We start from the raw sequence: 20,528 nt of genomic DNA, 5'->3' as shown, positions 1-20,528 counted from the left end.
TGTATGCGTGGGTCTCCTCTCACACTCCAAACACATACTGATAGATTGTGAGCCCTATATGGGACAGTGACTGTCAATGTCTGTAAAGCGCTGCGGAATATGATGGTGCTATACGAATAAGCATAAGCATAATAAAGAGATTGTTTCCAAAAATCTGGAAATATAAAATGCATCATCATTTCTCCCCATTATTCTAATTCACAATGCAGTACTCTGGCCAAAATGAGTGTTAGTCCCAATGCAATGAGCACAGGGAAAGGATTTGCCAGTTATTCTGTTCCATTTAGTTTTTGTCGGTAAATATAATGGGAATTTAGGGCACAGTGGTCCAGCAATCAGAGCTGCAGCATTTGTGATTGCACTTTGGTCCAAAGTCATACCTACCATGGAGGCAGGCTAGGCAACTGCTATGGCGCTCATGCAGAGAGGGGGCCTCTAGGTCCCTCCCACAACACTTTGATCTTTTTAGTTGTAAATCCTCACCCTTGCTTTGTTAATTGAGATTCATGATACAGTCTGTCAGGCATGTCACGTAGGGTATGTTCACACAGCGGCATCCTGTCGCAGCATCCCGTACCTGATTAGGCCTGAATGAACCGGCCTAATCAGGAGTGTGTCTCTAGTTGTGGACACCGTGGCTAAGTCAGCCATGAAATTTGCGGGAAGATAGGGTATTTCGCTTCTTTTTCTGGTTAGCTGAAAAAAATCGCTAGCGGGGAAAAAAAGTGAGGGACTCCCATTCATTTCAATTTTTGCAGGCAGATTTTGAGGCATCAAAATCAGCCTGCAAAAACTTGTGTGAACATACTCTTACCCTGTCAGGAGATGATTAACCCTCTATACAAAAGCAATAGTAGGTCAGTATATAGTCAAATAATGGAGATTGTCTGAAAAAAATGTAATTGAAAAGGTTACTGCCTGTCAGCTGGACTAATGGACTCAGTAGGCAGAGGTAAGCACATCATTGTTGCAAGTATTGCTGAGAGGTTTTTTTTTTCTTTTATACTTCAAACACATTTACTCAAACCACTGTCCTTCTTTATCCTGCCTTTTTTTTTTTAAAGGGGACCCAATTCTGAATTTCTATGTATGCCTCTTCTGTGGCCTCGATGTCGGTGTGGGGGGAGCACTGGTTTTCTTGCAACAAGTACATAATATGCCCAGATATTGCTTTTCCACAAGTGACACCACAATCTAGTATAGTTTGATTAACTGACTCATTTATATTGCTTTTTTTGTCTATTATATAAAGTGAATGCATCCTGAGAAGAAAACAAAGGACCAAGTCCTCTCAACATTATTCTCTTCTCAGCAACATTCCCTAGTGCTGTCTCACTGCATTTCCCTGCATAGTGCTAGGGCACTTCTAGGGTTCATGTATCAATTTGCCTCCACGATACAACAGAACAATGAAAGCAAAGTGGGTATTATTATTAGAGATGAGCGAGTAGTATTCAATCAAGTAGGTATTTGATCAAATACTACGGTATTACTGTGGTACTACTACCACTCACTATTCGAATGGAAAAGTTCGATGCAGAACCAGCATTGATTGGCCGAATGCTATACAGTCGGCCAATCAACGCTGGTTCTTCTCCTACCTATAGAAGTCTTCTCCGTGCACCTTCCCCGCGGCGTCTTCCGGCTCTGAATTCATTCTGCCAGGCATCGGGCCTGGGCAGAGCCGACTGAGCATGCCCGCTTGTAGCAGGCCCGATGCCTGGCAGAGTGAATTCAGAGCCGGAAGATGCCGCGGGGACGCTGCACGGAGAAGACTTCTCGGAGGATCCAGTCCAACCCTCACTCGTGGACTTGGTAAGTATAATTTGATCAAAGGTTGCCTACCCCTGAAACGAGCATCTTCCCCCCATAGACTATAATAGGGTTCGATATTCGATTTGAGTAGTCGAATATTGAGGGGCTACTCGAAACGAATATCAAATCTCGAACATTTTACTGTTCGCTCATCTCTAATTATTAGCTTGGACTGGTACAGACCATATTTTGGGATAACCATAAAGGGAGTGCAGATATCCACTTTTTGAATTTCCATTGCAAATACTGAATGACAACTTTATATATGAATGTTACAGTAAGTCTCACAGTAAGGACAATATTTTAGGATCCACAAATTTAGAATAAAATTATCAAATGCTCCATTTATTTTCCCTTAGAACCACCAAACATGACACATACAATGTATTATGGACTGCCATGGGCTGGTTATCTGCATGTTGTGTTTCTAAAATGACAACTAGCATTAATTGGGAAAAAAACACTGACCATGAACACTGAAATAAATCCATCCAGGCTCAGACTGGCCCACAGGCGAACAGGTGAAAGGCCTGGGGGGCTCTTGACTCAGGTGAGCCCCCAGCACTGGCATGACACAGCAATTATATGAAGGAGTTGTCTGATTTATATTTTTCTTATTTAATAGTGCTGTTAGTGGGATCACAAACATAAGAAACAAGTACTCACCTCTTTTGGGCCTGTTTCCAGTGGTGGCAGCTTCAACAATTTGCATACAGGTCCTCGGACTCTTTGTGCCAGGTGACCACTGCAGCCAATCCCAGTCCTCAGTGTTCACCTCTTTGCAAAGGACAGATCACAGCAGTCACGTGATATTTATGAATAGGTCACCACATTGCCTTATGAGTGAATGCAGCACTCCCCTTGTGAGTCATCACTGGGCACATCATTTGGGGGATTTGTATACATGAACACCATATTCTCAATCACATTGTAACCAGTCATCCTACAGCATTTTGCAGTTGTCTGAGGCTTGCTGCTGTGTGGGCACATATCCCTGGCTCACAGATCTCAGAAGACTCTAGTACTTTATGCTTGATAACATTTTATACATTTGCAAACAAATATCAGGTAACATTTGCATGCTCAGCAGTTGTACACTGAGCCCCCAAGAATGAATTTTACTGCTGGATTCTAGGCAGCCTAGTTTGATACTGAATCCACTAAACACCCACAGATGAACACAGTGTTGGATTGCCTACCAGCTCTGACACAGTAATAAGCCCTAAAGGTCCAGGTGGCTCTATTTGGGAATGACTTTAGGCCAATTACTTGCCACTAGGGTTAATAACTTATAGTGTCACAAATAACCAATAGAACTTATGGATGATATGTCCTGTATATAAAATGATAACATGATGTCATTAATAGTAGACCCATAGTTGTTCCACTAGGATAGAAGATGGGTCTTATCCTCAGTATGACCCTACAAGAGAATAATATCCAGAGAAAAAAGAGAAACCTTTACAGTCCAATCAATAAATTATTTCATATACTAAGTACTATGATATTATACAAAGTACAAGGATATAACATAGTAATAACCTTGGATGTAATGCATTAAAAAACAAGGACAGTATAGAAGTGTAGTTCAGACCAGGGGCCATCATATGAACATTTACAATTCTACAAATTGATGGATATATCATGGTCTGGATTTTATCATTGTCTACAGGACTAAACTATTATGTAAAAATTCAGGAATGCAGTTACTGCCTCCATGATCAAACAATAGTAGGAAACTATCTTGGCATACTGATATGTATTGGATATTTGCTGAAAAGTGGTGATTTACACCTGACTGTCTCCATCCAACACTGAACTCCATAATGCTAGCCTAGGATGGACAAGATGCAGTAACCTCAGCTCCTGATAACAGCCATGTAACCAAATTGTCCTTATTAAATTCTGTCTAATCCTTGTTGTTACATTTGAGGGCATACAAACATGATAAGTAGCCTGATATCAATGATTCCATTATCACACAGGGTCTTACCATCTAGACAGAAGGGCCTGTTCTTTATTTTCCTTAAATTAAGCCCAATCCCATTATTTATTAGCAAAACTTTGGAAAAAGAATAGTTCAGCCCATCCATGGCTGTAATACAATCACATTGTCTATGTCTATGATATGGGCACTTCCAATTACATCTCTGATAGAAAGGTTAATAACCATACTGACTGAGAATTCAGCAAAACCCCTTTTTCTTTGGCTACAGAGCATATATCATAGTGTGTATAAAGTGCTTATGTTACATTGCATGTTATACTGGAACAAGGGAGATTATACAAGCAATATCTTTAATTTTAGCCTGGACATCAACCTCTGGGTTATCAACTTCTGGATTAACCTTTGCTGGTGATGCAACAGAAGAAATAATGTTGCGAAGTTGTGATCTGGCCGGTACTAAAGTAGAAAGTATAAACTGATATGAAGAGCCTAGACCTAACTAAAAGCAATGGAAAATGATGAATGACTGGCTGAAAGAAGATTATATGCACAGTGATGCCCACAATATCTAAACAGCTTCCCCTTAAGCTTATTTTAATAATATATGCTGCAACATCAGCAACTCATTGTTGTACTGAAGATGTTTCTATATACTTAGTTATAGCCAGAGACTGCTCTTTCTTTATCTCAGACTAATATGCACTCACATTTTCCATTAGTGGTGATCACCTACTGGAGTGTTGTTGTTGTTTTGTTGTACCTACTTTTCTATATATATATATATATATATATATATATATATATATATATATATATATATATACACAATGCTGTGTTATGACCTTTGGGGAGGAGGTAACTTATTGTTGCATAATATTTATGAAAATTAAGTTATAATTGGATTCAGATGACTATTTACATTATTGTGTCTGTTTTTACCTATTGGCTAGACTCCATGTGTTGAGGATATCCTAAGCATTTGCATTGTCATCTAGCCATGGAGTCATTCTTTAGTCTGAACAGTAAAATGTTGTTTGTTAGGGCCTTGTAATAATCTCAGGAGAATGATCTTACTTATTAACACTAAATGCCTTGTAACAGGCAAACCATATATTGAAGCCCCATATAGAAGATTGTTGCCTTTGGTTTTACCCAATGGTTTTATTGGGCCTATGTTACACTTCTTGATGTTTTCAAGTGTGAATGTGATCACCTCTAATTTAGCCTTCAAATCTATAAAACTGGCAATTATTATAGTTGTTGTTAGGAACTCCTGGAGTTGGTACAAACTAATTTCTGCCCGTAACACAAATCCGACCTGGACTGCCTATACTTAGGAAACCAGGGCGCTTCTAGTGTTTTTAGGCCCCTGGAAATGAGAGAGATCATGAATATACTATGCATCTGTAAAAATGCTGCCCCAGGGATTGGCTATACATTTTAGAGTTTGTATACAAGATCCCTATTATAATTATAATTCATATTTCTAGTTCTGCAACTTTTTTGTTGAATCCTTGATACTCACTGCCAGTATACATATGATTTATCATTGTCTAAGGGTCTATTCAGATCAAAAAACAGTTGCATGCTAATGGTCATCCATTTTCATAAATATCAATTTTTAAAAAAATGGACCCGTTTCTGTTCCTTTTTTTGAGGGACACAAAAACGTAGTATACCATGCAGACAGCAACAGATTATTTTTATTATTAATGTCTATGTAAACGAATGGCCATCCGTATGCATCCTTTTTCTGCATTTGTTAAATGGATGTAAAAAACGTGATCTGAATAGAGCCTAACATCGCTTTGGGAAAATTCTCATCGTGAGACGACGTGTCTTTCTTGGCTCTGGCTTCTCTGATGATCAGTGGGTTCTCTCTGTCACTCAGCGCTCCAGGTCGAGCCCTCCATAGATACTGTTGCTACGTCGGACAGGTCCGTTCACAGCAGCAGTTATGTAGTACGGCATAAGATCTTCCCTGTAGGTTATTATTGCGGCATTTCACACTCCTGTCTAATTAACTCCCTGGTTCCTTTGGAAGCCGCACAGCAGGGCCGGAGATACTGACGGAAGATATTATGTGGATGCTAAGCTGTTTCATCAGAAAAATAATCTTTGGAAAAATCATGCAGCACAAAAGACAATACCTGAGTCCATACTCTCTATCCTGTGATAGATGTGCTGTAAAGAATCAGTCAGCTTCCTTGTCAAAATGAGCTAATGTTTCCAGTCAAATACATTTATTTCTGTCCTGGAAATGGGATGTCTTTCTTTTGATGTAATGGCATCCAACCCTTACCACATTGATTGTGTAACATTATGGAAAGCAGAATTGTGTAGCTGGTAAGACACGGAGATGGTGCACAGAATAAAACTGCAGGTGGGGGATGGGACTTCATTGTTCGGTGGAGTTCACTGGCCCATATTTAATGATAGTCCAAAATGCCCCAGATTTATAACAGTGGTTGTTGTTGAATAATAAATCTGGCGTATATAGTAGACTGTCTAAAGCAAGTTTATATCACCTTATAGCTGGCTTACTTTGAGTCAGAATATTACAACACAATCTCGTGTATTTTTAGTACTTCAAGGACCTTTTAAGCCATGTCAATTTTTTCTTAAAATTTTACAAACACATATTTAGCATGCACAAAACAATTTAGTCCACATTAAAAGTGCTAAGATGTGCAAAGATGCAACACATTGCCCCAAAGATGGGATATACAGTACACCACATGGTATATGATCTGTTGCACATCCACATATCACAAACATGCTGAAGAAATAGAAAATGTTATTTGAAGGGATTCTGTTAAGTCCAAAATGGCTCCTAAGCTGATAATATTGCCATGAAGGAGCTTCCAATAGGAGCAGAAACATAGTTGTGGCCAATAATCATCTTTTTATGGATATGCAAATGAACATGTAAGTGCACTCAGCATGGTGCCAGATTTTCCACATTTACCTACAGATAACTGTAACATATACAGAGACTGAAAATGTCAATTACGGCTATAGGGGAGACATCTAATGCTGATTCCAGAGGCATTTACAACTGTCTGGCAGCAAATCAGGTAAATTAGGCTCAGCCCAAATGTACCATCAGGCTGATTTACATATTCATAAAATATGACAATCTCTGCAGTGCTTTATAGGTATGTAGCTGCTTCTGCTTTCTGCTTCTATTATGGTTTGTGATATACTGATAGACTCCCTTTAATTGCTACGTGCACCAGAAAATACATGTATGTCTGAAGCAGAGGGGACGCACTAGCTGCGGGATCTGTGCTGCTTCAGATGACTCTGACCATGGCCATGTAACTACTCAGATACCGAGGTCAAATGAAATGCTTAGTAGGAGTGGTTACTTTCACCATGTTTGGTAACGGGGCTACCCTCCTCCCCTAAATGTTTATTTAAAAAACAAACAAAAAAATCTTAAGTCTAAATCACCCTCCTTTCCCTAGATCACATATAAAAATAATAAATGTAAGAATAAACGCATTAGGCATCTCTAAGTCTGAAAGTGCCCAAATTATTAAAATATAACATCTGTCCCTGTAAATGTGATCTTACTGACCTGGAGAACAAAGCTAACATAGCAATTTTACCACTAACTGGAAGCCATAAAAACAAAACCTGCAAGAAAATTGCGATACTGCATTTTTTTTCAATTCCACCTCTTTCTGAATTTTTTCCCGCTTCCCAGCACATTGTACAGAATAATAAATGGTAATATTTTGAATTACAACTTGTCACACAAATATCAAGCCCTCATATGGCTATGCAGAAAGAGAAACTAGAAACTTTCAGAATGCAAGGAGTGAAAAATGAAAACACAAAAATGAAAAATATCTGTGTCACATAAGGGTTAAACAAAGTGGAAATCCCACATAGCCCCACACTAATATTCCAGGCCCCTTAACAAAACTTTCCTTTTGACAGTGTGCAGATAGAGTTTGGTGTCAGCCATAAAAGTTGCAGCCAGAGAGTGCATCTCCTAAAAAAAAAAAATGCAGCCAGAGAGCACCCCTATAACAAGTGGATGGTCACATACCCTGCCCTGATTTTTATCAGCAGAGACTAGGCTGCAAACTGCCAGAACTGAAGACTTCCCTTCCATTCCTAAGGTCTGGGTGCATGATGATAAAATAGATATTTCTTTTAACAAGCCTAGATGTTATACCAAATAGACATGCCTGACTGGTAGAGGTCCAAGTGCTGGGATACCCACAATGGTTAGGGTCCATTCACACAGAGTTTTTTGGCGAGGATTTTGGCGCTGAATCCGTTTTAGAATCCACATGGAAAAAACGCCTCCCCATAGAGTTCTATGGGTTCCGCTGGCTTTTTTTCTGCTAGCGGAAAAAAAGCTTCCTTCTGGCAGATTCCACCTGCAAAAACCAACACAGTCAATGGGAGGCGTAATATCCACGTGGAATTGGCAAAAATTAATGTGGAATTGGCAAATTTCCTAATTCCTGAAGTGGAATGAAGGAAATGTATGAAGGGAATCTCAGATGTAAGCTATTAAAAAGAAAACAGCACCACTCCTGAACAGGGGCAGATCCAGGGCCGGGCGAACCGGGCAACCGCCCGGGGCCCCGCGCTTAGCGGGGCCCCGCGGCCCGGCCCTGACAAAATGGTCCCGGTCAGCTCGGCAGTCGGGCAAGTGCCGGGGCCCACAGAGCCTCTGGGGGCCCCCCGGCACTTGCCTGTCACGATTTCAGCTCATCGGCGTCCGTCCGCCGATGAGCTGGAATACATACGCGATCAGTGGCGTAACTACCGCCATAGCAGCAGAGGCAGCTGCCACAGGGCCCGGGACATAAGAGGCCCGGCGACAGCTACCTCTGCTACCCCCGCTTTTATCACAGACAAACTGTTTTAACTGTGCTAAGAGCGGGGGAAAGCTGAAAGGACCTTGTGTGACGTCATCCGTCACATGACTGGGTGGGCGTGTCTATAGCCCGTACAGTCCTGGAAAGAGAAGGAGAGATCTGCTGCGAGGTAATGAAGGGGAGGGGGTAGGGAGATGCAGGATGGAGAGTGTCTGTCTGTGTGTAAGTGTGTGTGAGTGTGTATGTGTGTGAGTGTGTATGTATGTGTGGTGAGGAGCAACAGTAACCTAGGGGCAGAGATGGAGGAGAGGACATGAAAATGTGGGTAGAGATGAGGGGTGCATGAAACTGGGGGCAGATAGAGGGAGGGTATGAAATGTCATGTGACATCAGTGTGTTATTAAAGATGGCCAACACCACCAAAGACTGCAGCGGAGCCGGAGACAGGTAAGTAACTTTTTTTTTTATGTCTGTATCTCCCCTCGGTCTCCGATTATTATACTCTGGGGTCTGAAAATACCCCAGAGTATAATAATTGTTTGTGGGTGTTCATTATCGGGCATAATCCCGTGTGCAGGGGCCACAATGGGGTGTAATATTGTGTGCAGGGGCCACAATGGGGTATAATACTGTGTGCAGGAGCCACTATGGGACATAATTGAGCGTGCAGGAATGCGGCGTGTGGGGGGGGTAGTCGGTCGAGATCTTCGGTGTCGGTCAGGAAGGGGGGGGGCCATGTCAAAAGTCCACTACGGGGCCCCGCCATTCCTAGTTACGCCACTGTAAGCGATTAAAGCAGGAGCTGTGACCTTAGCTCCTGCTTTAAAGCTCCGGCCCGGCTTGCGTGTGTAGGCGCGATGACGTCATCACATCGCGCCTACACACTCAAGCCGGGCCGTAGCTAAGCAGGAGCTGAGGTCACAGCTCCTGCTTTAATCGCGTGTATGACTGGAGTGGGAGAGAGGAGAGAGGAGCATCGGGGGAACGATGGAAGGTGAGTGATAGAAGGTGAGTGTAAGTGTTTGTTTTGTATTAAATATTAAGGTGGAACATAATGAAGGGGGCCCATGAAACTGGGGGGCAAATGAAGGGGAGGGGGGGAACGGCATGACACTGGGGAAGATGAAGGGGGGGGGGAGAGAACGGCATGAAATTGGGGACAAAGATGGAGGGGGCCCAATGAAACTGGGCGGCAAATGAAGGGGAGGGGGGAACAGCATGACACTGGGGCAAATGAAGGGGAGGGGGGAACAGCATGACACTGGGGCAGAGACGGGGGACAGTAAACTGTGGGAAGATGAAGGGGGAGAACGTGATGAAACTGGGGACAGAGATGGAGGGGGGGACATGAAACTGGGGACAGAGGAAGGGTGTATATGAAACTGGGGGAGAGATGGAGGGGGGGCATATAATTTACAGGTGACTGTAGGAGGATTATACTGTGTGGGAGCACATGATAAATGAATGAGAATGGGTGGAATCAACATAAAAGTGGGTGGAGCCAAATTTGCCGCGGCATGCAGGGTTTTTCTGTCCGCTTGAGAAGTCAGACATCTTCTCTTGCGGACAGGGAAGGGCGGGCACGGAGTGCAAAAGAACGCACCCGATGCCCATTCAAGTGAATGACAGGACACCGACGGTAGTGTGAACGCCCCCTTACAGTGGTATTAGCATGTACAGCTGATGGCACCAAACTGAGACCAATGATTATTTTCTTATACGGCAAGTATATCCCAAAGTCTGTATTTTAACTCGAAAAGTCAGAGGTCGTCTTATAAGCCCAGTTGTCTTACGCTAGGTTCACACCTGCGTTCATCTGTCCGTTCTGAGCTTTCCGTCTTCTGCATGCCAGAAGTCGGAAAGCTCAGACCGGGTCCGGCCGTGAGCGGCGGTGAGCGTTTTATGCTCTCCGCCGCGAAACCGGATTTTTTTTATCCGGACACAGAGTACTGCATGTCCGACTCTGTGTCCGGATTATAAAACCCGGTTTCACGGCGGAGAGCCTAAAACGCTCACCGCCGCTCACGGCCGGACATCTCTCTCACCCATTCAAATGAATGGGTGAGAGAGACTCCTGCAGGTTTCCGTCTCCTGCCTCTGTTTTAGGCAGGAAACGGAAACCTGAACTACGGAGTTCACAACGCTGATGTGAACGAGCCCTTATATGCCTGAAAATACGGTAACTTTGCCTGTGTTTGCCTTAGAGTGCTATACATTGGAGAGATTAGTTCCTGAGAGTGTTATGCACTATGTTTTAAGACAATTTAAGGTGTGGTTGGAATCTTAGACTCGAACCACCTGAACTCAAAATATAACAAATCCTGAGAGTTTTGCTCATCTCTAGTCAGGAGCGGTGTAGTTTTTATTTAGTTTTCTTTCTAATTCATAGCGGTCACTGTTCTTCATCAAAAACCACAAGCCCTTAATCCTAATGAGCGTCAGAGTAGTTGGACACTAGCCAAGCGGGCAATGATGGCCAGTGGTGTACATCAAAGAGAGAACATAAGAGCATCAAGCAAAATTGCTCCTCCGTTATGGCCCCAGGTTTTGCAATCTAAGACATTTTATTGGACTGTTTGTTTCTATTTTCATACCAGTTCCATGGCTTTTAGGCCTATTCCTGATACCTAAGCTAACAATGCCGTTCTTTTAGAGAGGAGTTTGGCACATAGGCACATGTGATAGTACTAACAAAAGCTGGATTCCAGTCAACTGGTCAGCACCTACAGTATATGTCTTTTTTGTTGGCACATCTGATCAATTTACTATAACAGATGAGCTTCTTTAATGAATAAACCTTCTAATTTATATAACCTGTAACATGGACACTCCAGATGCTTATGGAAATGTATAGAATATTCATTTCCATCTGTCACGACCTTCCCCAACCCTTGGTCAAACTTCAAGGACAGAAGTCTTTTTTTGCAATCATATTAACTATGCAACTATATGGATGTACTGTAGCTCATTAGCCTTGCCTATGGCCCTGGAATATAAGTGAGCTTTGGAAGCTAAAAACTGCCTCTATACAACTGTAGGAACTAAGCAGTCGATTTATTCCTTGCTTTGGGTTTTACTCATGACTGCACAAAACAAAGAATTTATATCCAGGGGCTAGTGGAAAATGACCACTTAAGAAGGAAACAAATACCAACTATTAAAGCTCTTGTTTGAAGATCTGAAGTGTGAGTCCCTGATTCCTATATATGGAGGTAGTAAATAGTTCACTTTGAATGAATCAAGTTTGACATCTGGGTTTCACCTTACTAGAAGATGTAATGAGATACTCACAGCATGAGGGCTACTGCTCCATATACAAAGAGGGCACAGAACAGTGCGCAATAATTGCAGTACGCTACTCTCACTCTGTAACACGGATATAAGGAGTAAGTGAATGGAAATGGAAAATCCGGTAGACTGTCCGCTGGCAGCTGCACATCCTGACAGGCGATAGCTGGATCATCACTCTGGCTAGTGTTTGGCCAGATGGGAATCTTAGAGCATTTCTTGTGGTGTTAGGAGATACCAGAAAACTAAGCTCAGCAAGGACTTGGGTGGCCTGTGACCTGAACAGTGCAGGATAATGAACAGGTGAGTAACACTGTCCTAAATTAAAAACAACTATTAATCCCTATTAACTTTATTTAGAGGGGCCGGAGAACTTCTTAAAATATTCCTTAATCTTATATTCAAAGGTACTTTGTGAGTCTTTTTTCTGGGGGGGGTTTCCGTCTTTTTTATTGTAGTCATTGATTTTTGGGCAGTTTTTATGCTTATTTTTGAATTTATGTGAAATGTGGCTGCTTTTGATAACTGGCCCCAAAGTGAGATAAGATCATCCTGTGACCAGTTTTACTCCTTGTACTGAATTATAGTGTATTTATATGACTATAATGGGGACATCTCAAAAAACAGCCATTTCTATAGAACGGGAGCTGTAGTACTGAGATAACATTTACAAACACCAATAAACCATGCATAATTTTATGTTTATATGTTTAATAGGGACAGGTGACTTTGTTGGATCTACATAGTCATATGACATGTCCTATGATGTTGTGTTAGTAGTCTTACTACTCAGTTTTTTATATGATCCATATATATGAAATGGGATGGAGCTTTCTAAATTTTCATCTGCAAATTAAATCTCTTTCCAAAATAAAAATTAGCTATCCAGTACCACCTGTTGTAAAGTAGCTATAAGTCAATGTCCAGACCACTGGCGTAAGTAAAGTCTTGTGGGCCCCAGAGTAATCTTTTGTCCGGAGCCCTCTACCTCATGCCTACAGTGAATTCTTGATAGTGATGGTTACAGGTGCTAAGGAGTTTAATCAACCTTAGTGTGGTTAGGGTAATCTGTGGGTCTCCTTGGTTTATGGGCCAGATGGAAGCTGCAATCTTTATACTTATGGGCCCCCTAAAGCTTCTGGGCCTTGGGCCCCTGGTGCGACTGCACCCTCTGCACCCCCTCAAGTTACGCCCCTAGTCCAGAACTTAAGGCTAAAGCCTAACCCATGGGCAAAGTAGCTGCCTGGTCTTACCTTATCTCATCTGTGTTACTAGTTAAGACCATAGCCTGAGTTAGCTGTATCTCATAAATCTATATACAGCTTTGGCGTAACAAACAGGAGCTACTCTTGTGTCTAGACATAGGGGGGGTTTGTTATAGAGGTTGTCATTGTGCTACCTAGAGAGGAGGACAGGTTAACCCTGTAATAACCTCCCTATATACTCCCAGTTCCCAGTATAGAGTATTGCATTGTGGATGGGAGTTTTTCCTTTATATCTATGAGGCACTTTTCCATTTAATGCCAGAATATGTGTTTTTTTTTCTTATAGAGCACCAAATATTTCCCAATAGTGGGGGCTTTGTTTTCTATAAGATTGGATTATCTTTTAAATAAGAGAAGGAATCCGTATAATTTTTGAGCAAGTCCGTTCTGTCATCAATATCTGGTCATTATTTGGTGTACTCACCCTTCTGATTACTTTTATTTTAGAGGCTTTTTATTGATATCAATAAATATTAACTGTTAGTTTCTTTTTGTTCATTGAATTTATATGAGATTTGGGAAGTACCCCTCAGTGAATTTGTTCTAAAAGGTAAGTAGGGTGTCTATTACTGATTTTGCACTGGGCCATCTGTTCCTGATCATTGCATTGAGTTGAAAATTTGTACGATATATAATCAGATTAGCATTTATGATGGTGGAGTCAGTATATATGTAAGGACATGTGAATATAGACATCTTTATTAATGTCTCTTCTAGGAATTCATGGATTTGCAGATGAATAAAGTAAAGGCAGATTTTTCCACAAGGAGAAGAATAATTGACAACGGAGAAAGAAGAAAATAAAAAAATAAGGATTTAAAGGGTGCCTATCACTACCTCCAACAAGTTCAGTTCTTCACATCAATTAATAGGTGCTGCTCCACTGATTCTGGCACAGTTGGAATTGTCTCTCTAGGTCCCACCATTCCCGATCAATCAATACTGTTAATTTTGGTGTCTAATATGCAATTTAGGCTCTGCAGGAGGGTGGTGTCAATCAGGAGCAGAGAAGGAGTGTGATTCTGAGTTCTGACACTGGCTACCTCTGATTGGAGCTCAGAATCAAACCCCCTACCTGACACTGTCCTTCTGACATTACAGATAGAGATGAGCGAACACTGCTCAGATCAGCCGATCCAAACAGCACGCACCCATAGAAATGAATGGAAGCACCTGTGACGGTGACTTTGCAGCTGGCCGGCGTCACAGGTGCTTCCATTCATTTCTATGGGTGCGTGCTGTTCGGATCGGCTGATCCGAACAGTGTTCGCTCATCTCTAATTACAGAGCCTAAACAGCACATCAGGCACCAAATCTAATTGTACTAGTTGCTTTGAAATGGGAGGGTAGAACAAAAATCCCAACTGTCTTGGAATCAGTGGAGGAAGACCTATTAACAGATGCTAAGAACTGAAATTGGTGGAGGTCGTAATAGGTCATCTTTAACCCTTTCCCGCTGGTGGCATTTTTCGATTTTTGTTTTTGAATGATCGCCTTCCAAACCATATAACTTTTTAAATTTTCCATTCATAGAGCCATATAAGGGCTTAAGGTTTGAGGGAAATTAATAGTATCATTTATTATTCTGTACAATGTACTGGGAGGCTGGAAAAAATGTAGAATGTGGTGGAATTGGAAAAAAAAGTGCATTTGTGGGACTTTTTAACAGGTTTTGTTTTTATGACGTTCACTGTGCAACCAAAATGACATGTCACCTATATTCTATGTTTTGGATGATTCCAGGGATACAAAATTTATATAGTTTTTTATTTCAACCCCTTAACAAAAATCCCAAACTTTGCAAAATTCTCCCCATAATGGCAGTGCCTATGCATTGTCTGAAAAATGGTCAAGGCTGTTCGAGGTGGCAGGGTCTTTAATTCCTGTGATCAATGCAGGCACTGATCTGGAGCATTAGCACCTGGTCTTTGCTGTATAATAGAGCTGAGCGACTGACATATTTAAATACCCGACATCCACCATACTATTAGGAATGTCGGGAAGGGGTTAAGGAACCATGCATATTCAAGCATTTGTACAGCAGCACTCTGATTCCCTGTGGGACTATATTACAGAACTGTAGGCAGGCTGTGTGTAGGCACATTGGGGGAAATTTATCAATTCCTCTATGCCAATTTTCTGACTTGAGTTATATTCAAAATCTTCACCAGTTCCTAACTGGCATAGATCTCCATTCGGATACATGGGTGTACGAATGATTTATGAAAAAGCTAGAGTCTCTTCGTAAATCAATCCTGCTCTATGCCAGTCAGGGCCTTTATTAAGACTGACATATGAAATGCCAGTATTAATAAATCTGCCCATTGTGCCTCCATGAGTCACCATATTCTCCTTTGAAGTACTGTTCAGGGAGAATACCACTATAATGCCACCTGTGATGGAATATGGTTTTCCTGTACCCTGATATGTAACTGGTCTAAAGAGTGCTAGTTTAAACATCAGCAATTGATCCTGGTAAGATACAGTATCCTCTTCTCTATGAGCACCCTTAAGGCCCTTTACATAAGCTAAATGGTTGTTAATTTGTTCTTGACCATTTCCCAGTATAAATATGCTCAGTATTAGCCAAGAACTAAGCAAATACTTGTGAGCATATCTTTTAGGCAGGTTTAGGCCTTGTGTAAATGGTGAATCTGCAGCAGATGAGTCTGACCTCACACAGTACTATGGTTGCAGGATGTAAATGGTAGTTAAGAAATGCTCAATGACTTGCTATATCTTAGAACAACATTCTTTTAACATAAAATATCTACCTGTCTAGAAGACTGTTAGACTGGATATACTTCAGAAAATACAAAAGATGGCAAACCAAGAAATTTGCTAACGTTTATGATATTCCTAGTTAGAGATGTGTCCACCCTTACCTTACCTTGAATTTTGGTAATGGTTGAATTTCTCTTGAAACCAATTCAATAAAAATTCACATTCTAGCAAAACCAATGATAGGTTGCAATTCCCAACATGGCCACTGGGTAACCACACAGTTACATAGGCATCCCATGACAGAATGTCACAAAATCATGCTGTTTTGTAAGGCTAGTTATCTTGTGATACGCATATTTGGACATGCTCAGCTAAGAGGAATAAGAAGGAAGGAAGGACACACGTGTTTTATAGAACATGTAAGAAACAAATATAATGTATTTTATAAATGCATTGTGGGATTCGAAAACATTTCAGCCATTAATATTAGAAGGAAACTTGCCTTTAACAACAGAGTAGGGGTCTGTTCACATCTATGTTGTAGTTTCCATTTATAATTTATATTCTGTTCTACTGGGTTACATAATTGTTTCCATTATTTTGATGGGAAGAATAGTGATGCACTATTTTTCTTATCAAATCTGATGGAATCTTTCACAGAGACAGTTGTAGATATCACCTAAAATAAACAGGTACAGTAAAGATATGCAGTATATTCTAAAAGTAACAATGACAACCCGAATACAAACTTCCAGTGTTAACAATACTGTGTTCAGCAAACTAGAAACAAAAGTGCACATTTTACTCCTTTTATTTTATGACTTCATGTTTTATTACGCTACATTCTCCAGAGATTGAGATGTTTCCAGTAGTTTTTCTGAATTAAGTGCATCCTCAACAAGCTGACCCTTGTCTATGGCATCTTAATGCCTTAGTGTGGTATGTGGAGAGAGGTTCCAGAGAAACCATCGCCATGGCAAAATTGACAAACCACGGCAAGATCGAGTAGGATGCCTTTTTTCACCATCTTGAAAACAGAAGTGCCCGTTGCCACCAATTCTAGCCAAAATTTGCATTTGGAGGTGGAATCTGCCTTAAAATAAGCTGCACATTAATTTCTCCGAACAAGCCCTAATGTTACACAGAAATCACAGATTTTTATCTCGCTTTTTATAAAATCTTCTTCTAAAATCTCTAAAGAAATAAGATTCTCTAAAATCTTATTTGCTTTTACAGCTGCTGCTTGACACTGACTACTGCTGCAATACTCACTTGTAACAAGATCTTCTCTTGTTCTGTATTTGCTTTTAACTTAACACACTGTAAAATTAAATCCTCTGAACATAAAAATGAAAAAAAAAGAGGCTAGGTTGGTATTCCGGCTTGTGGCGACAGACTCCTTTTTAAAACACCTTTAGTATAATGGTTACTGGTTGTCATACAGGTCAAAACTTCTTAGTAATTTTCTAATGGAGACTGACCAGTCGGAAGACAGTGATACTGGGCCTGACCATTGGTCATAGTCCAAGTCAAAATTGTAAAAAATTACACCAGTTTAACTTAAAATTTGTTTCTAGAACCCAGTAGAACATTAAAATAAGTGCACAAGGAGTCAGTTTTGTTGCTAAACCAGGGACTGGTGCAACCAATGAGAGGTAATAAACACTATACCAGTGGTGCCGTAGGTGCCACTACAATTTTTGCATTCCCTAGGGTTATGTCTCTAGAAATTGAGAAAACTAAATAAACAACTGGAAAAGATTTTTTAACAACAAACGAGGTTGACTCAAATAGTTCGCTAATGCCTAGAGACCATCTTCAAGCATCTTAGTTGGTGCTGCTGATAGACCCATAACTAGAAGTATTAGTCGCATTCACAGTTAACAAGGTACATGTGCTAATTTGTCCTCCAAGTTATTCTTTATGTTACATGGAATTTATTATAATTCAATCATTCATTCACTCTTTCCTCTTACCTGCTCTGTTGATCTCTATGATTTCCTCCTGAGCTAAGGGGCAGGCATCTCCTGGTGCACTTCTATGAGGAGACTGCATGTCTGGTTTACAGTAATTAGGTGATCCAGGTTGAGGAGCCCGTGGAATATGTTTGTTCTTTTTCTTTGGTAGCTTCTGCTTAGCCATAGCTAGGGAGTAGTACATTCCAAAATTGTTGACAATGACCGGGACTGGCATAGCAATTGTCAGCACACCTGCCAACGCACAAAGGGCACCCACCAACATTCCCGACCAAGTCACTGGGTACATGTCACCATACCCCAAAGTTGTCATTGTTACCACAGCCCACCAGAACCCTATGGGGATATTTTTAAAGTTGGTGTGTGCACTGCCAGTAATATCACCAGGCTCAGCCCCGATCCTCTCCGCATAGTATATCATAGTGGCAAAGATTAAAACCCCGAGTGCCAAAAATATGATAAGAAGAAGAAACTCATTTGTACTGGCTCGAAGAGTGTGGCCAAGAACTCTGAGACCAACAAAATGACGAGTGAGCTTAAAGATTCTCAGGATCCTAACAAATCGGACAACACGAAGGAAACCTAGGACATCCTTGGCTGCTTTGGAAGACAGGCCACTCAAGCCAACCTCCAGGTAAAAGGGTAAAATAGCCACAAAGTCAATAATGTTTAAGCTGCTCTTAATGAATTCCATTTTATCAGGGCAGAACAAAACACGCATGAAAAACTCAAAGGTGAACCATATCACGCACATGCCTTCTACATAAGTGAGGAAGGGTTCAGTCTCCACTTCTAATATAATCTCCGTCTTGGTGACGTTGTTTTGTGTGGTGGTCTCAGTCTTGTTGATGATCTCATTGAATGCCTCATGGGTCTCAAGGCAAAACGTTGTGATGGAGATGAGAATGAAGAACAGGGAAGCAAAGGCGATATACTGCCAAACAAACAAGAGAATACAGTTATACAAAAGACATAGACACAACATATAATATATAACACAAAGTCTAAACTACATAATATATAACAATTCAACTACATCTACATGGGATTTTATGAACAACAGTTATGTGTATTATATTACATGGTTACCTAGGAGTTTATCATGCTTTTCATGGCACTTCAGTAGAGAAATGCTTTAATGTCAAGACCTGACACGTTTCACTTAAAATAATGTTGACTTTTTGTTCCAAAATATCTACACATTAACAGACTACTATTTCAATGGTATTCTGTTTCCGTGTTGCCATCTCCATCATCCTATGCTGCATGAAATATACCTTATACATAGATATGTCACCATGCACCAATTGATGGGTTGGGATGGTGCTTGACTATACATTTTGTCACTACTGTAGGAGCCGGTGATTGTGACCATGTACTACATGAGATAAACAAGACATGATGGGGGACCACAGTAACAGGGGCAAGGGAACTGCACAAAGTATAATCAGTCAATTTTAGTTATTTGGGGCAATGTAAGAATTAATATAAAAAATACAGAACTTACACTTTTCACAGCTGAGTGTATTCTCAGCTAAACAGATTGGACCCCAGGCTGATACATTTTAGGGTCTCTTCACTCAGCAACTGCAATGTACATTGCTACTGGTGCATAGATTAAATACACCTTTCGGCATGTTATACCAATAGGGAACAAAAAAGTGATTTTAGGCTACTGTTGTCTGTATATGCCGGGGTTTTTAACTGCATGAAATAGCACAGAAGACCACTATTCCATACAGAGGTGTTCAGTAGAAAATGAATACTGTGTAAATATGTGTTTGTTGCCATATGCTCAATTGTGTGTTGGATCACAGGCAGTGACATCTGTTAAAAGGTTTTCTGGGCAAAAAAATCTTTTTTTTTTTTTTTTTAAAAGGTCTGTTAGTGCTATTAATGAGTTAAAATTACACCCATATACCTTCCAAACTACCTCCCTTCACTGCTCCCCCCCTCCTCTCTCACTCAGTTACACCCCCTCCCTGTCTCCCTAGCTAAGCTATCCTGCCCACTACTAGCCCTACACAAGTAACTAAGTTCCCCCCCCCCGACCACATCATACTTACCTATCTTCTTCTATCAGAGGCAGCTCCTCCTTTTCACTGTACACAGACTAGAGATACTTTTCTTCCTCTCTCCTAGCCCGTGCACAGACCGTAAGTACCTGTGAGGCCTACGCAGTAGAGATGGAATGCCTCACAGCTCCTCCAGATGGCGCAAGTGCTTGAAGAGAGGAAGAGGGGAGAAGCTGTTCCCGGACAAGAAGGCATGTAAGTACTGATGGGGTTGGGAGGGAGAGTACTGGTAATGTTCCATTTCGTAAACAGTGAAACGGAATGTCAGCGGGTTATCACAAAGTGTTCCTGGGGATATGGGTAATTATATATATTTTGTTAATATAAGTAAATTAGACGTTAGGCAGGGGAGGGGGATTAATATAGGAGTTTATTTGCATTTTATCCCGGACAACCCTTTTCCATTTATGTGATGATTTATAGGGTACAACGTGGATGAGCACTGTTAATGCAAATTGAAAAGAACCTTATCTGCACTGATACATTGTAGCAAACTATCAGGACAGGAAAGAAATTTGTGGTACTACTCATGGAGACTGGCTTCACAATTTGGCTCTACTAAATTTTCTTTAGATACTTTATCAATATGTGAC

At 41.0% G+C, this 20,528-nt stretch overlaps 1 protein-coding gene and 1 long non-coding RNA gene across 7 annotated transcripts in view; both read right to left on the bottom strand.

Annotated features, from left to right (window-relative positions):
• The window catches only part of LOC142210868 (uncharacterized), an 892,280-nt gene that overhangs the window by 793,539 nt on the left and 78,213 nt on the right, over nt 1–20,528 (bottom strand). The gene's annotated exons all lie outside the window — the stretch shown is intronic.
• Nucleotides 1–20,528, bottom strand: part of LOC142210839 (voltage-gated potassium channel KCNC1-like) — an 85,205-nt gene that overhangs the window by 22,559 nt on the left and 42,118 nt on the right. For all 6 annotated transcript variants that reach the window (XR_012717001.1, XM_075280290.1, XM_075280292.1 and 3 more), the window contains exon 2: nt 17,861–18,794. Coding sequence is in view for 5 of the 6 variants with exons in the window: in XM_075280290.1 (XP_075136391.1) it covers nt 17,861–18,794 (934 nt within the window). In the remaining variant the exon portion in view is untranslated. The remainder of the gene's footprint in view (nt 1–17,860; nt 18,795–20,528) is intronic.

The sequence above is a fragment of the Leptodactylus fuscus genome, chromosome 6 (genome assembly GCF_031893055.1).
Source record: "Leptodactylus fuscus isolate aLepFus1 chromosome 6, aLepFus1.hap2, whole genome shotgun sequence".
NCBI classification, from domain to species: domain Eukaryota; kingdom Metazoa; phylum Chordata; class Amphibia; order Anura; family Leptodactylidae; genus Leptodactylus; species Leptodactylus fuscus.
The sequence above is the reverse complement of the archived record's forward strand: the minus strand, read 5'-3'. Positions and strand labels throughout refer to the sequence as shown.